This window comes from Ictidomys tridecemlineatus, chromosome 8 (assembly GCF_052094955.1).
Source record: "Ictidomys tridecemlineatus isolate mIctTri1 chromosome 8, mIctTri1.hap1, whole genome shotgun sequence".
Taxonomy (NCBI): domain Eukaryota; kingdom Metazoa; phylum Chordata; class Mammalia; order Rodentia; family Sciuridae; genus Ictidomys; species Ictidomys tridecemlineatus.
The window spans coordinates 143081735-143094338 of NC_135484.1; the positions used below are offsets into that span (position 1 = coordinate 143081735).

General features: G+C 40.8%; 1 protein-coding gene across 2 annotated transcripts in view; it reads left to right on the forward strand.

Moving 5' to 3' along the window:
- The window catches only part of LOC101978685 (N-acetyllactosaminide beta-1,6-N-acetylglucosaminyl-transferase), a 56030-nt gene that overhangs the window by 36908 nt on the left and 6518 nt on the right, over positions 1-12604 (forward strand). For both annotated transcript variants that reach the window (XM_005327477.5, XM_005327476.5), the window contains exon 2: positions 12233-12325. In XM_005327477.5, the coding sequence (XP_005327534.2) occupies positions 12233-12325 (93 nt within the window). The remainder of the gene's footprint in view (positions 1-12232; positions 12326-12604) is intronic.

Consider the following 12604-nt stretch of genomic DNA (forward strand, 5'->3'; position numbering starts at 1 on the left):
AGTAGATTGCAGAAAAAAAGTTACTACTTGGTCTCTAAGTGTCACAAATAACAGAATCTCTGAAGTTTGTGGAATCCAGTAAAACTTAAGTCCTAATTTAAAAATTGTTTTATTCTAATTTGTTATATACGACAACAGAATGTGTTACAATTCATAGTACATATATAGAGCACATTTTTTCATATTTCTGGTTGTATACAAAGTATGTTCACACCGTTCGTGTCTTCTACATGTAGCTAGGGCAATGATGTCCATCTCATTCCACCATCTTTATTACACCTCTTTCCCCCTCCCTTCCCCTCCCTCTCCTTTGCCCTATCTAGAGTTCCTCTATTCCTCCCATGCTCCCCCTCCCAACCCCACCATGAATCAGCCTTCCTTATAGCAGAGAAAACCTTCGACATTTGGTTTTTTGGGATTGGCTAACTCAACTTAGCATTTGAACTTGCAAACCCATCAAAGCAGTAACTGTGCATATAAGTGATATCTGAACTCATTTGATTTAAGGAAGCTGAACATGCTTATCTCAGTGGTAAAAGTGACTTGTGAAAGGTTATTTATAGTCTAGGTTCAGTGTAGTTAGTCAGCTATTGAATTGTTATGCTGCTGTCTTAAAGTGATAGGGAAGTATTTATTTTTGTAAAAAGATGTTTTTAAGATAAAAGGTTTTTTTTTTCTTTCTGTCTTCTTTTTTTTTTTTTTTTTCCTTTTTATTACCATTGAAAGAAAAATTTAGTGTTATTCACAGTTCACCTGGAGCTCAGAGGCCTAGCTAGTGCTTCATGCAGGGCCACCTGGCAGAGGCCTAGGGTCAGCCTGGATGCACAGAGCGGGGAGGGAAGACATTTGTCACACACTTAAAAAACATAGCATTTCCTTAATGTTAATGGTCGTTACTTGCAGGTGTGAGATTTTGCAGTGTGTGCAGATTATTTTACTCTGATGTTTCTTTTTGTACTTTTATGTATTATTTGAATTCGTTCTTATAAGAGGGTCCTATTTGGGCTGAGGTTGTGGCTCAGTGGTAGAGCACCTGCCTAGCATGTGTGAGGCACTGGGTTCAATCCTCAGCACCACATAAAAATAAATTAAACAAAATAAAGGTATTGTGTCCACCTACAACTAAAAATATTTTTTTTTTTTTAAAAAAGAGGGTCCTATTTTTCACAAATAATAGAATAATAGCTTTAAGAGGAAAAAAGCAAAGTGTCACAAGGTAAGCGAGTTAAGAGTGTAACACTAGCTACTGTGGGCGAGTTGGAAAATAAACGGCTGCTTCTTTGAACATTGCTTTTAAAATTTTTGAAACTTAAAAATGGAGAAAGTGGCTATTATTTGGTGAAAAGAATAAACTCTTCTTACTGATGCATGACACATGGCGACTGAGATTACATAGGTAATACGACAAAGTATTGGTCCTATGAAGAGATGTTCAGTAAAAGATTTCTATGAAGAATCAATGTTCTCAGACCTGGTTACATATTACCATCATGTAGGGCATGACAATAAATAAATAAATAACCATGCCCAGGCCCCATGCCTGACCCAGGCACTCAGAATACCTGGGAGAAAGGCTCAGGCTCTCATGATTTTGAAAAGTCTATAAGTGATTCTAAGGTGCATCCAGAGTAAAGAAACAGCCATAGACAGACGTTGGGGTTTGTTCGTTTGGTACTAGGGACAGAACCCAGCAGCACTCTATCATTGAGGTGCATCCTCAACCCTTTTATTTTTTATTTTGAGATAGGGTTTCTCTGAGTTGCTTAGAACATCACTAAGTTGCCGAGGCTAGCCTTGAATTTGTGATCCTCCTGCATCGGCCTCTTGAGTTGCTAGAATTACAGACTTGCGCCACAGTGTCCATCACTGCCATAGAGATGAAAACCAGAGTTAGGAAAACGGAAGGATAGAAGTTGTTAACTTGACCTGTTCATTTCCTACCTCTTGCAGCTGATACCTACTGTTGAAAAACTCAGCTAAGGCCAGGCATGGTGGCACATGCCTATAATCCCAGCAGTTCTGAATGCTGAAGCAGGAGTTCAAAGCCAGCCTCAGCAACCCTAAGCAACTTAGAGAGACTCTGTCTCTAAAAACTAAAAATAAAAAAAGGGCTGGGGATATGGCTCAGTGGTTAAACACCTCCAAAGTTTAATCCCCTGTACCCCTCCACAAAAAAAAAAAAAAAACTCAGCTGAGATTTTTTTTTTTTGTAGGAGAAAAAGGACTTCTTGAGTTTCGTGGCTTGAAAAAAGTTTTTCATGATTCTCTGAGTTCTTCTGATCAAGGACATCTTGATTGGGGCCAAGTGGTCCTGGATGCAGAGTCTCAGCAGTGTGGCCTGACCTCCCTGCGCCATCTGTTCTTCTCCAGTAGACTCACCTGGGCTGAGTCACTTGGTGGCCTCAAGGAGAAGGCAAAAAGCACATTTTTTTTTTCTGAGTCTCTGCTTATGTCAAACCAAGTCACATGGCCCAGGCCAGACTTAAGACGTGAAGAAACAGTCCTATTTTCTTAATAAAAGCTTATTTTTCCACATCTTTACCAGTTTTATAATCAGCTGTCCTTGCTGAGCAGCATATGACCTCACGGTTCCCCCACGCACTAAGAACCCCTTACCATCGTTTTGACAGCAATATGCCACCATCAGTGTGCCCTGTAATGTATTTAGCGAAGCCCTAACTTCTGAGCAGCTTAGAGCTCTTTTTTTTTTTTTTTTTTTTTTTAGAGAGAATGAGAGAGAGGGGGGGGGACAGAGAGAGAGAGAGAGAGAGAGAGAGAGAGAGAATTTTAACATTTATTTATTTTTTCTTAGTTCTCGGCGTACACAACATCTTTGTTGGTATGTGGTGCTGCTGAGGATCGAACCCGGGCCGCACGCATGCTAGGCGAGCGCGCTACCGCTTGAGCCACATCCCCAGCCCCAGCTTAGAGCTCTTATTGGTGATCAATTGTTTCACAGACCGAGCATCCCTAATGGGAACATCTGAGATCCAAAATGTTCCCAAATCAGAAACTTTTGGAGGATTCACATGATGCTACAAGTATAAAATTCCACACAACCTCCTGCGACAGGTCACAATAGAAACACAGGCATAAATGAAATATATTTCATTCAACTACCCTCTGGCTATGTGTATAAGATGTATACACATAAATGAATTTCTCATTTAGACTTTGGGTATATCCTTGAGATATCTCAATACACACACACACACACACACACACACACACACACACACACATCCCATATTACAAAATCCAGGAAGAGCTGAATCAGTTTGGGTCACACACAAACTGGGTGAGGGGTTGGCCTAATTAATGGTGAGAAATACTCCTTTGGCACTTCCCATGTACCAACCACCATAACGTGTATTACACATTTCACAGCAAATCCATGGGGTACATGTGCTGTTTTACTTTAATTTGCACGTAGGAAAACTGAGGAATGGAGAGTTTACCTTGACACCAGTCTCGCAGTTAGTCATTGACAGAGTAGGCGCTTGAATCCAGATAGGCTAATGTCTGAATTTCTTTTCATAAATTCATATTACACTGTCTCTTAAGTAATAATTTACAGATAACTTTCTTAGGACAAATTCCAAAAGTTTAAACTGCTGAGTCCAAAGAGATGCACATTTTAAGGAGATTTGATATAGAATGTCATGTTGTTCCTCAAAATTGCACCAGTACACACTATAAAAAGAGAAGTGGCTATCTTTGGGTTTTGACATTAGTAACTTCAGACCTTGTTTTCTGATATTGGACATTTCCATAAGCCAAGGTACAGAGAGCTTCAGGAAGATGGAGACCCATTCAGGAATTCCCAGATGAGTGGCAGGAGAGCTGGGTGTGTGTGGACAAGTGATGAAAGATGAGGTGGGCAGTGTGGGAAGACGAGGCCTGGAACCCAGGGTTGCATACCTCATGCCTACAGGGCCAGGCAGAGTGCGATTGAGTGAAACATGGTGTGGACCAGGGAGGCGGGAAATTTCCTGACTGCCCATAACTCCAGTAATTGTCATCAAGGGACTCTGGGAGTCTAGACTTCCATGGGAAACTTTTTTTTTAGCATTGATTCAATTTGACACCCCCCACCCTCACTGTAGGAGTCAAACCAAAGAGACCCACCAACCAGCTTTGATTAGGAGCTGCCAGCCTGCAAGACTGTAAAGCCCTTGCATACCATGGTCAGCCTGTTGGTATCTTCCTGGACTGAATTGATCCATAGCGTCAAAGTTATGCACCCAGCCCAGGCTGCAGGTCTGCAGAACTGGAAGGGGTTAGCTGGATTAGTGACTATCAGACAGCTCTGTGGTAACATTTGGAGGGAGGAGAAAAGTGTTAAGCTGGGTGCCAGGGAAGCAAAACCAGAAATTGTTAAATGAGTAATGGGATGAGGAGTGGAAATTCTATTGAGAGGTGGTTTGGGCACCTGCAGGAGAGGTCTAGGACCATGGCAAGATCTTGCTTTCATTTGTGGGAGAATGAGAGGTTGATAGGTATACCAAGCTTGCTTGATGAATCAGATGCAGGGCAGACCATGCAAAGCAACCCACACTCCAAAATAGGAGAATGACAGGATCAACCCTGTCTGTAGAAAGAGCCAGCTGGCGATACTGTCAACAAGGTGGGTAGACTGTAGGCAGAGACCGGCGTGCAGGCAATTAAAATCGCCATGGTGAGAGTTGTCAAGTACCGGTGCCAGGAACAGCAGGGCACCTGTATTGCACAAAATTTCAACAGTCAGAGCTAGAAGGGATTAATTAGTAAATCTGGGGTAATCATGAGAGTGAAAGGTTTGGAAAGATGCTTTGGTTTAGCAGAGGAAAGAAGGCTAACTTGTCAGACTAGAAGTCTGAGATTGGGTAAACCAAAAGCCTTTGCCACCTGGGAAAAATTTTTTCCTAATTGAAGGAGCATTTGACAGATGCTAAAGGTGATAAAGCTATAGTGATAGGCAGGCAGAGGGCCAAGGTCAAGGTCAGCACTTAGGTCAGGTAATGAAATCCGAACTGCTCTGTGCCAAGGAGTGCCCATGTTTCCACAGGTTCCACTAACCTTTTGTGTTTCAATCCAGAAGACTGACCAAGAGAGTCTTGAGAAGGTGTTTGGGCTGCTACTAAAAATATTGATAAATGCAAACAGCTCCATGGTGGAGCACTTGCCTAGCATAATTTTCCCCTTTTAGATATCCTAAGTTGCAAACTCCAGGAATGTATCATGCATGGCTTTACCTATAGGAAGCATGCAAAAAAGCATTTGGATAAGAAAGTTATCTTGAAATGAAATCAACAAGTTAGACCAGGGATGTAGCTTAAGCAGTAGAGCACCTCCTTCATGCAGTTCCTAGGTTATATCCCCAGCACGGGGCGGGGGGTGGGAGGGATCGACAAGTTATTAAGCACCTCCATGCTCCTGAGTAATTTGCATATATTCTCTAGGCTCTAGAGAACATGTACAAAGGGGAACACATTAGAAATTTACTAAAATTGCTCCAATTCTAAAATTCTGGGGTTTTCTTCCTTTTTCAGCTTCACCTTTTCCTTTTCCAACTAAGGGAACATCAATTTTTTGGCAGTTATCAAAGATACAGGCAGAGATGTCATATTAAGGATGCTAGGCCTCCATCTGGAAACTGCAAGACTCAAGAAAACATCACATTAAACAGGACAAGACCTCAGGGTTAAAAATCCTAAGTGATTCATGAAATGGTAGTAGATGAAAAATATGCATCTTTTTATTTCTAAAAATAATCCTAATTAGTAATTAGAAAAACCGGCTATAAGTTATTTGACACTACATTTTCCTGTTATTAATGCTCAAGTTTTTTATTGATGAAGATAATCAGCCATGAACATTTAGTATGTTTTTTCTTTTGTTGAATCAGCCTTTGGAACATTCACAAACACAATTACTAAGTCAATGAAACAAATATGGCTCAGATGTTTGTCAAAAACAATTTTTTTATGAAAGCACAAAAGCAATACAGTGTTCAAGAAAGTTCTATAAATATAGGGGAAAATTGGCATTTCCTATGCTTGCATTTCATATGCAAGTATTTGTGTGTGATGTCTTAATATTATACAACTTAATATATATATATTTTTAACTTTAGATCACTTATTCTTAACTAGAAGTTACCTTGCCCCTCAGGGTATGTTTGGCAGCATATGCAGAGATTTTTGATTGACACACTGGTGTTAAAGGTTTACTGCTAGTTAGAGGCCAGGGATGCTGCTAAATGTCTTAGACCATATAGGACATTAGGAATTACTTGTCCTAACTGTCAATATTGCCAAGGCTGAGAAATCTGCTTTAGACACAAACCCAGTATATATATCTTCCACTGATATGATTTATTACAAAACCGGTTTCTTCCACAGAGACATGGTCTTCCATGATTCTAATAGGGAGATTGTTTTCAACCATTTACTGAGCAGTTCATTGCTAAGCATAATACATATATTATCTTATTTAATAGAGTCAGTTCTCCATATCTATTGGTTCTGCACCTGCAAATTCAGCCAAATGCAGATCAAAAATATTGGAAAAAAATGTCATCTAGACTGAACACTTATTTTCTTGTCATTATTCCCTAAACAGAACATGACAGCTACTGACACAGCATTTAGGTTCCATTAGATATCATAAATCATCTGAAGATGATTTAAAGGATCTTGACAGAGCACAAAGTTTATATGCAAATTCTCCACCTTTTTATATAAGGGACTTGAGCAGCCTTAGATTTTGGTAACCAAAGAGGTGAAAGATGAGGGTCCTGGAGCTGACCACTCAAGAATACAAGGGATAATTAAAAATGATTACACCATGTCTTCAAGGAGTTCAGTAGTTGTTCAAAGTCATACAACTGCTAAGAGCAAAGACAGATTGGAAATCCTGTCTATCTGACTTCAGGGCCAGTGCTTTGTTGGTTATGTATAATGATGTCAGAGTTAACAGCTTTATTTCTGCATTTCAAAAATTATTTCCTTGGGCTGGGGATATAGCTCAGTTGGTAGAGTGCTTGTCTTGCGTGCATAAGGCCCTGGGTTCAATCCCCAGCAACACAGAGAAAAAAAAAAATATTTCCTTGCCGGGCGCGATGGTGCACACCTGTAATCCCAGCAGCTTGGGAGGCTGAGGCAGGAGGATCATGAGTTCAAAAGCCAGTTTCAGCAACTTAGCGAAACCCTGTCTCAAAATAAAAAAATAAAAAAAGGCTAAGGATGTAGCTCAGTGGTTAAGTGCCCCTGGGTTCAATCCCCAGTAATCCCCACTGCCAAAAAATAATTATTTTCTTATCTTATTTTGAAGATGTTAGTATAAAGGACCAAAGGGAATGGCAATTATAGTGGCTTTTCCTATATGTTCCTAATATGTTACTGATTTTCCAGGATTGTCCCAATTTCCAGCACAACCATTAAACGGTGAGAAGCTCCTTTTGATACAGTCTCCTCAGTCTCCTCAGTGCTGACTATTCAGCATTTATTAACAAAATTCCTTGTTTATTTAATAAGTGCAAAAGTACATCTCTGGCCGGAAATCATAAGCATTTGCTGGAACTGAACACCACACGCAGATCTCCCCAGATGAGGACCAAACCACCTGAGAACACTGAGAAGCCCGGTCAATGTAAATAAAGCTTGCATTTCAAAGAATCATTTTCATTTATTTAACAAATACAGTTATTTGACCAGTAAAGGCTGAACCTCAAGAAAAACATTCCTGGTTACTCTATAAACTTTATCTCAAATGTTCTGTTTACATATGCCTATGAAGAGCAAATGAGAGAATTGAATTTTGTAGCTTGAAATATTTTCTCTGATAATATTGAGTGTCTTCTTTTTTGCCCCATCCTAGAAATGACAAAAAAAAAAAATAATAATAATAGGCCTTTCTTGGGGGGTACTTCTGAGTCAAGGGTACATCCCTCAACACACCCCATAATGACCCTCCTAGACTCCTGACAAACAAGAGTAATAGTAATCATAATGGTTAACAATAATAATAGAATCAGATCCAGAATTTTTCAAGTAGTCATTTTGTCATTACAATAGACAGAAATCACTTTGGTAGTTTGTGAACCAGTATTTTAAAAAATGAAAGGAGACTAGACACAAAATAAATAAGCACATTGCATGTCATAATCCTAAGTATTCTCTTGTGAAACTTCTGTTTGTTTTATGTGTGTGTGTGTAGGAGAGACAGATGATGTAATTTTTCCTTGCTGTGGGTTGCAGGAAAAAAAAAACAGTGATCTAATCCTATCTGCTTCACTGGAGAGGTGGGTCTCAGAGATGCTAAAAGATGCCCCACGATACCTCAGCTAGTTAATTGTAAACTAGGATGAGAACAGAATTCCTTAATCTTGAGGCCAGTGTCTATGTCATCAGGTGGTTTGGCCTGTCAATCTTGGAGGAAAAAAAAGGAAGCCCAGTTGGGTTTAGCAGAGCCTATTAGGGAGTAAAGGGAGTAACTAGATGTTGGCACAAAGGATAGAATTGGAGCTTTGGGAGTCTCCATGTATTTTTTAACCCACCCCAAATTAAATTGCTTAACCAAAGAGTTGGCATATTGTATTTGGGCTATTCGATGTTTGACTTGCCATTATCGCCTCAAAGTAATAACCAAATGATGTCTATAAAATATTCAAATTGAGCTGTCACCAGAAATCTTTATTTACTGATTTGTTTATTTCCATCCTGTGCTGCTGGGGATCAAACCCAAGGCTAAGTGCATGCCACGAAAGTGCTTTACCACTGGGCCAGCAGGACAGATGTGGAGAGTGGATGATCAATGGCCCCCTAGGCCACTGCTTTGGGGCAGACTGAAATGAATCGTCCCTTTCTGGGAAGGTAGAAGAAGTACTTTACCAACCTTAAGAAGTAGAACTTGACCATACCCTAAGTTACTGTGGCCTTTAGGGAAACCCAGGCAGAAACCGGGCCTGCTGGATCCACACACAAGCTAAGTTGTTCTCACCTCTGAGTTGATGGGGCAGTCCTTGCATTGGGAGTGGGCACTCCTTCGTTCCTGGTGGCCAAGTGCTCTGTGCCATCAAAGGCTCCAGGAGGACTGGCTTTCCTCGGACCACGGCTTTTCTCCATGATAGATGGACATAATAGGTGTCTTCCAGAAAGTGACTTTAAAGGTCTATTAAGAGTAGGGAATAGGGTGTAGCCCAGCGGGAGAGCACTTGCCTAGCACGGGCAAGGCCTGGGCTCCGTCCCCAGCACTGCAAAAACATTTTTAAAAAATGTATATATTCCCAGAAATGAGTCCACGTTAGTTAAATTAACCAAAGGTTATAAAGGTAGCAGGTTGGATCATAAGAGCAGATTTGAGGTGAGATAGGAAAGCCAGTAAGAGACCAACTTAGAAACTTGAGAGCCAAAGAAAGAAAGGATTTCAAGAAGAGAAAATAAGTCAAGTGCTGTCGTTCCTCAAGTCAAACAGTGTCCTCTTTACTGTCACTTGTGGTTTCTTATGCTAGGTCATGCCCAGAATCCTCTGGGGATCTTGTAAAGATGCTGGTTCTGGCACCCAAGATTCTGCATCAGCCTTAGGTGACACCTGTGCTCCCCAGTCTAAATGTCACACTCGAACAGCAAAGGGCTCTGCTCATTCCTGCCATCCCCGCCCCTCCCCCCTCCCCTTCCACTTTAATAAATGCAATATTTTTTTATACACAAACGTGGATAATATTTAAACATAGACATTTCTGAGCAACTGAAGCTTGGGATTTCATTAACAGGAAGTTAATAGGTGTGTATGTTTGTTTGAAAGGCAGTGGATCATTAATTATACATGTCACAATCTTATCTCTTGAATAATGGCATGTGTTTCAGGGCGATCCCGTTTGGGAGGATCAATATTAATGAGAATGAAAGAGGAAGGAAAAATGCCTTTTCAAAAATGTAGCCAAAGGTTAAGAGACATTTTGTCTTGGGAATGTTTTATTCACACATTTCTGATGCTGTTATTCAAACTAAATAGACTTGTAAACATTGCCCACGTCCTAGTCTTGTTGACGTAAGTAAAATAAACCAAATTCTTTCTTTGCTTATCAGACTCCTGTCCTCAACCTCCAACTCAACCAAGGCAAATTTTAATTTAAAATTTTTTTAGTGTAATTAAAAAACAGGGAAGCTTCTCTCTGGATAGGCAAGCACTAAAATAATATTTGAAGTATTAAAATGCAAGTTAAAGCAATAGGAAGGAATGTTACCTAATAAAGTGTTTTTATTGAATACTTCAATGCTTTTCTTAAATACTTTCAAGTTGGGGGGAAAAAAACCCGTCCTGTATAGAGAATTACCATTAAGGATCCATGCTATTTATAAGGAGGACTCCGGCAAAATTTGGTTTTAGTTGGGTACAATTCTGGATTTGGGTCATCCTATGATTATCATGTGACCACAGGGCAAAAGAACAGAGCTGTTTTTCCTCTGAAAATGCACGTGTTTTTATTAATGTTTTTTAAAGAGGAAAGGTTATTCGAAATGCCTAACTCCATTAAATTTCTTTTGGAGTATTTTTTTTTTGTCCAGTTAATTTTCTTATTAAACAATATGCTTTGTCTTCAGTAAATTTTTTTTCTCATTAGCCTGTGAACTAGCTTTCTATTTGCTACTCCAACAACAATTTACCACCAACTTGGCAGTTTCAACAACATGGAGTTCTGAGGTCAGTAGTCTGATCTCTGTGGACTGAGTCACGGCGTGGGCTGGGTCTCGGTTGGCTGTGGGTACCATCTGCTTCCTTGCTTTTCCAGTTCCTAGAAGCAGCCCACACTCCTGGTGGCCCCTTCCCCACCCTCCATCCACACACTAGTCCTGCCCACCCACAGGGCACCATTCTCACCAACTCTTCTGCCTCTACCAGTGCTGCCAACCCTTGCCAGGACATCAGACCCACCCAGAAAATTCAGGACGGTCCCCCAGGGACAAGATCAGCTCCTTAGCAATCCTCCTTCCCCTTCGCCATGCAACAGAGCATATTCTCAAGGTTCCAGGGGTTCAGATGTGGACATTTTTGTCTGTATGTCGGAGTTTGGGGGGAATGGGGACATTATTCTGCCTACCCTAGAATGTCTTATTGATATTTAAGAAGCATCTTCTAAGAGAAGGATTGTTGCAATTTGGGGACTGATATTCAAAAAGTGCCATTATAGGGGTTGGGGATGTGGCTCAAGCGGTAGCGCACTCGCCTGGCATGCATGCAACCCAGGTTCGATCCTCAGCACCACATACAAACAAAGATGTTGTGTCCGCCGAAAACTAAAAAATAAATAAATAATTTTTTTTTTTTTTTAAAAAGTGCCATTACATCAAAATTATGTTCTGAGATGGACGTGGTGGCACACATCTGTAATCGCAGCAGCTCGGGAGGCTGAGGCAGGAGGTGGCTCAGTGGTTCAGTGCCCTTGGGTTCAATCCCCAGTACACACACACACACACACAAAAAAATATGTTCTGATCATATCACTCTCAGGTGGAAAATGTTGCTGCTCTTATGAGACAGGGTGTTCCTCTTTGGATTGCATTCATATTGATTTCTAGATACAGTTCTCCTTTTCCAGTAATTACTTTTGTATTATTATCTTTGGGCATAAATTCTCTATATGGTGTAATGAACCCTTTAATCTGTAACCTATCTAAAATTTATGGACATGAAGAGGAGTATTCAAGATGGCTTAACCTTGTATTTCTCAAATTGGGAAATCCTGCTCCCCCACAGGACAAGTAACAATGTCTGCAGAGACATTTTTTTTTTTATTGTCACAATTGCGAGGAGAGTATTATGGAATGCTACCAAGTGCCTTACATGCACAGGATAGCCCTACCCCACCAAGGATGATTCAGCCCAAAGTGGTGGAGCAACCCTGGCTCAGAAAGATGGAAACCTGAGACACTTCACCTCTTTTAGTTTTTGAAGCTCTTCACATTTCATTAGGCTAATATCTAATATCTAATGAGTGAGTTGATAATGGTATGTTGATTAGAATTGAAGTTGTTCATTAATGGAATTAGATATAATACTAATTAGACAAGGGGTCAGCAACTAAGTTTGATCAAAAGATCAACTAGAAGTTAACAAGGCAGCTGGATCGGTGCACCTCAGTCCATGGGAAACGTGAAAAATAATACACTGAGAGAGAATAAGCACTGTCTGGATGCTTATGCCCTGGTCTCCTGCTTCTCATCTCTGTTCTTCTCTATCCACACTGCAGGGGTCCCTGGTTCTATGCCAAACGCCTCGTGGACCGGTAACCTCAGAGCTGTGAAGTGGATTGACATGGAAGATAAACACGGAGGCTGCCACGGTGAGGCATCTGTCCCCTGCTTTGGGCCACAGTGCTTGTTGCTGTTGGCACGAGGCGGCTGTGAGCAGAGAGTTCTCGTGCAGAGAGAGCTAGCTGCCCGTACTACGTTTAGACCAACCTGCAAGCTCCTACAGAGAAGCCAGGGGCTTTGAGTCCCAGTCTCTTGAAAATCAGTTGAAATATCTCGCAGACATTTCCCAGCTCCCAAACACCTGCGGAGAGGGACAAGTAGTTTCCAAATGATAGCAATGCTGGCTTCTTTAGAAAGTGAGCAAGTTC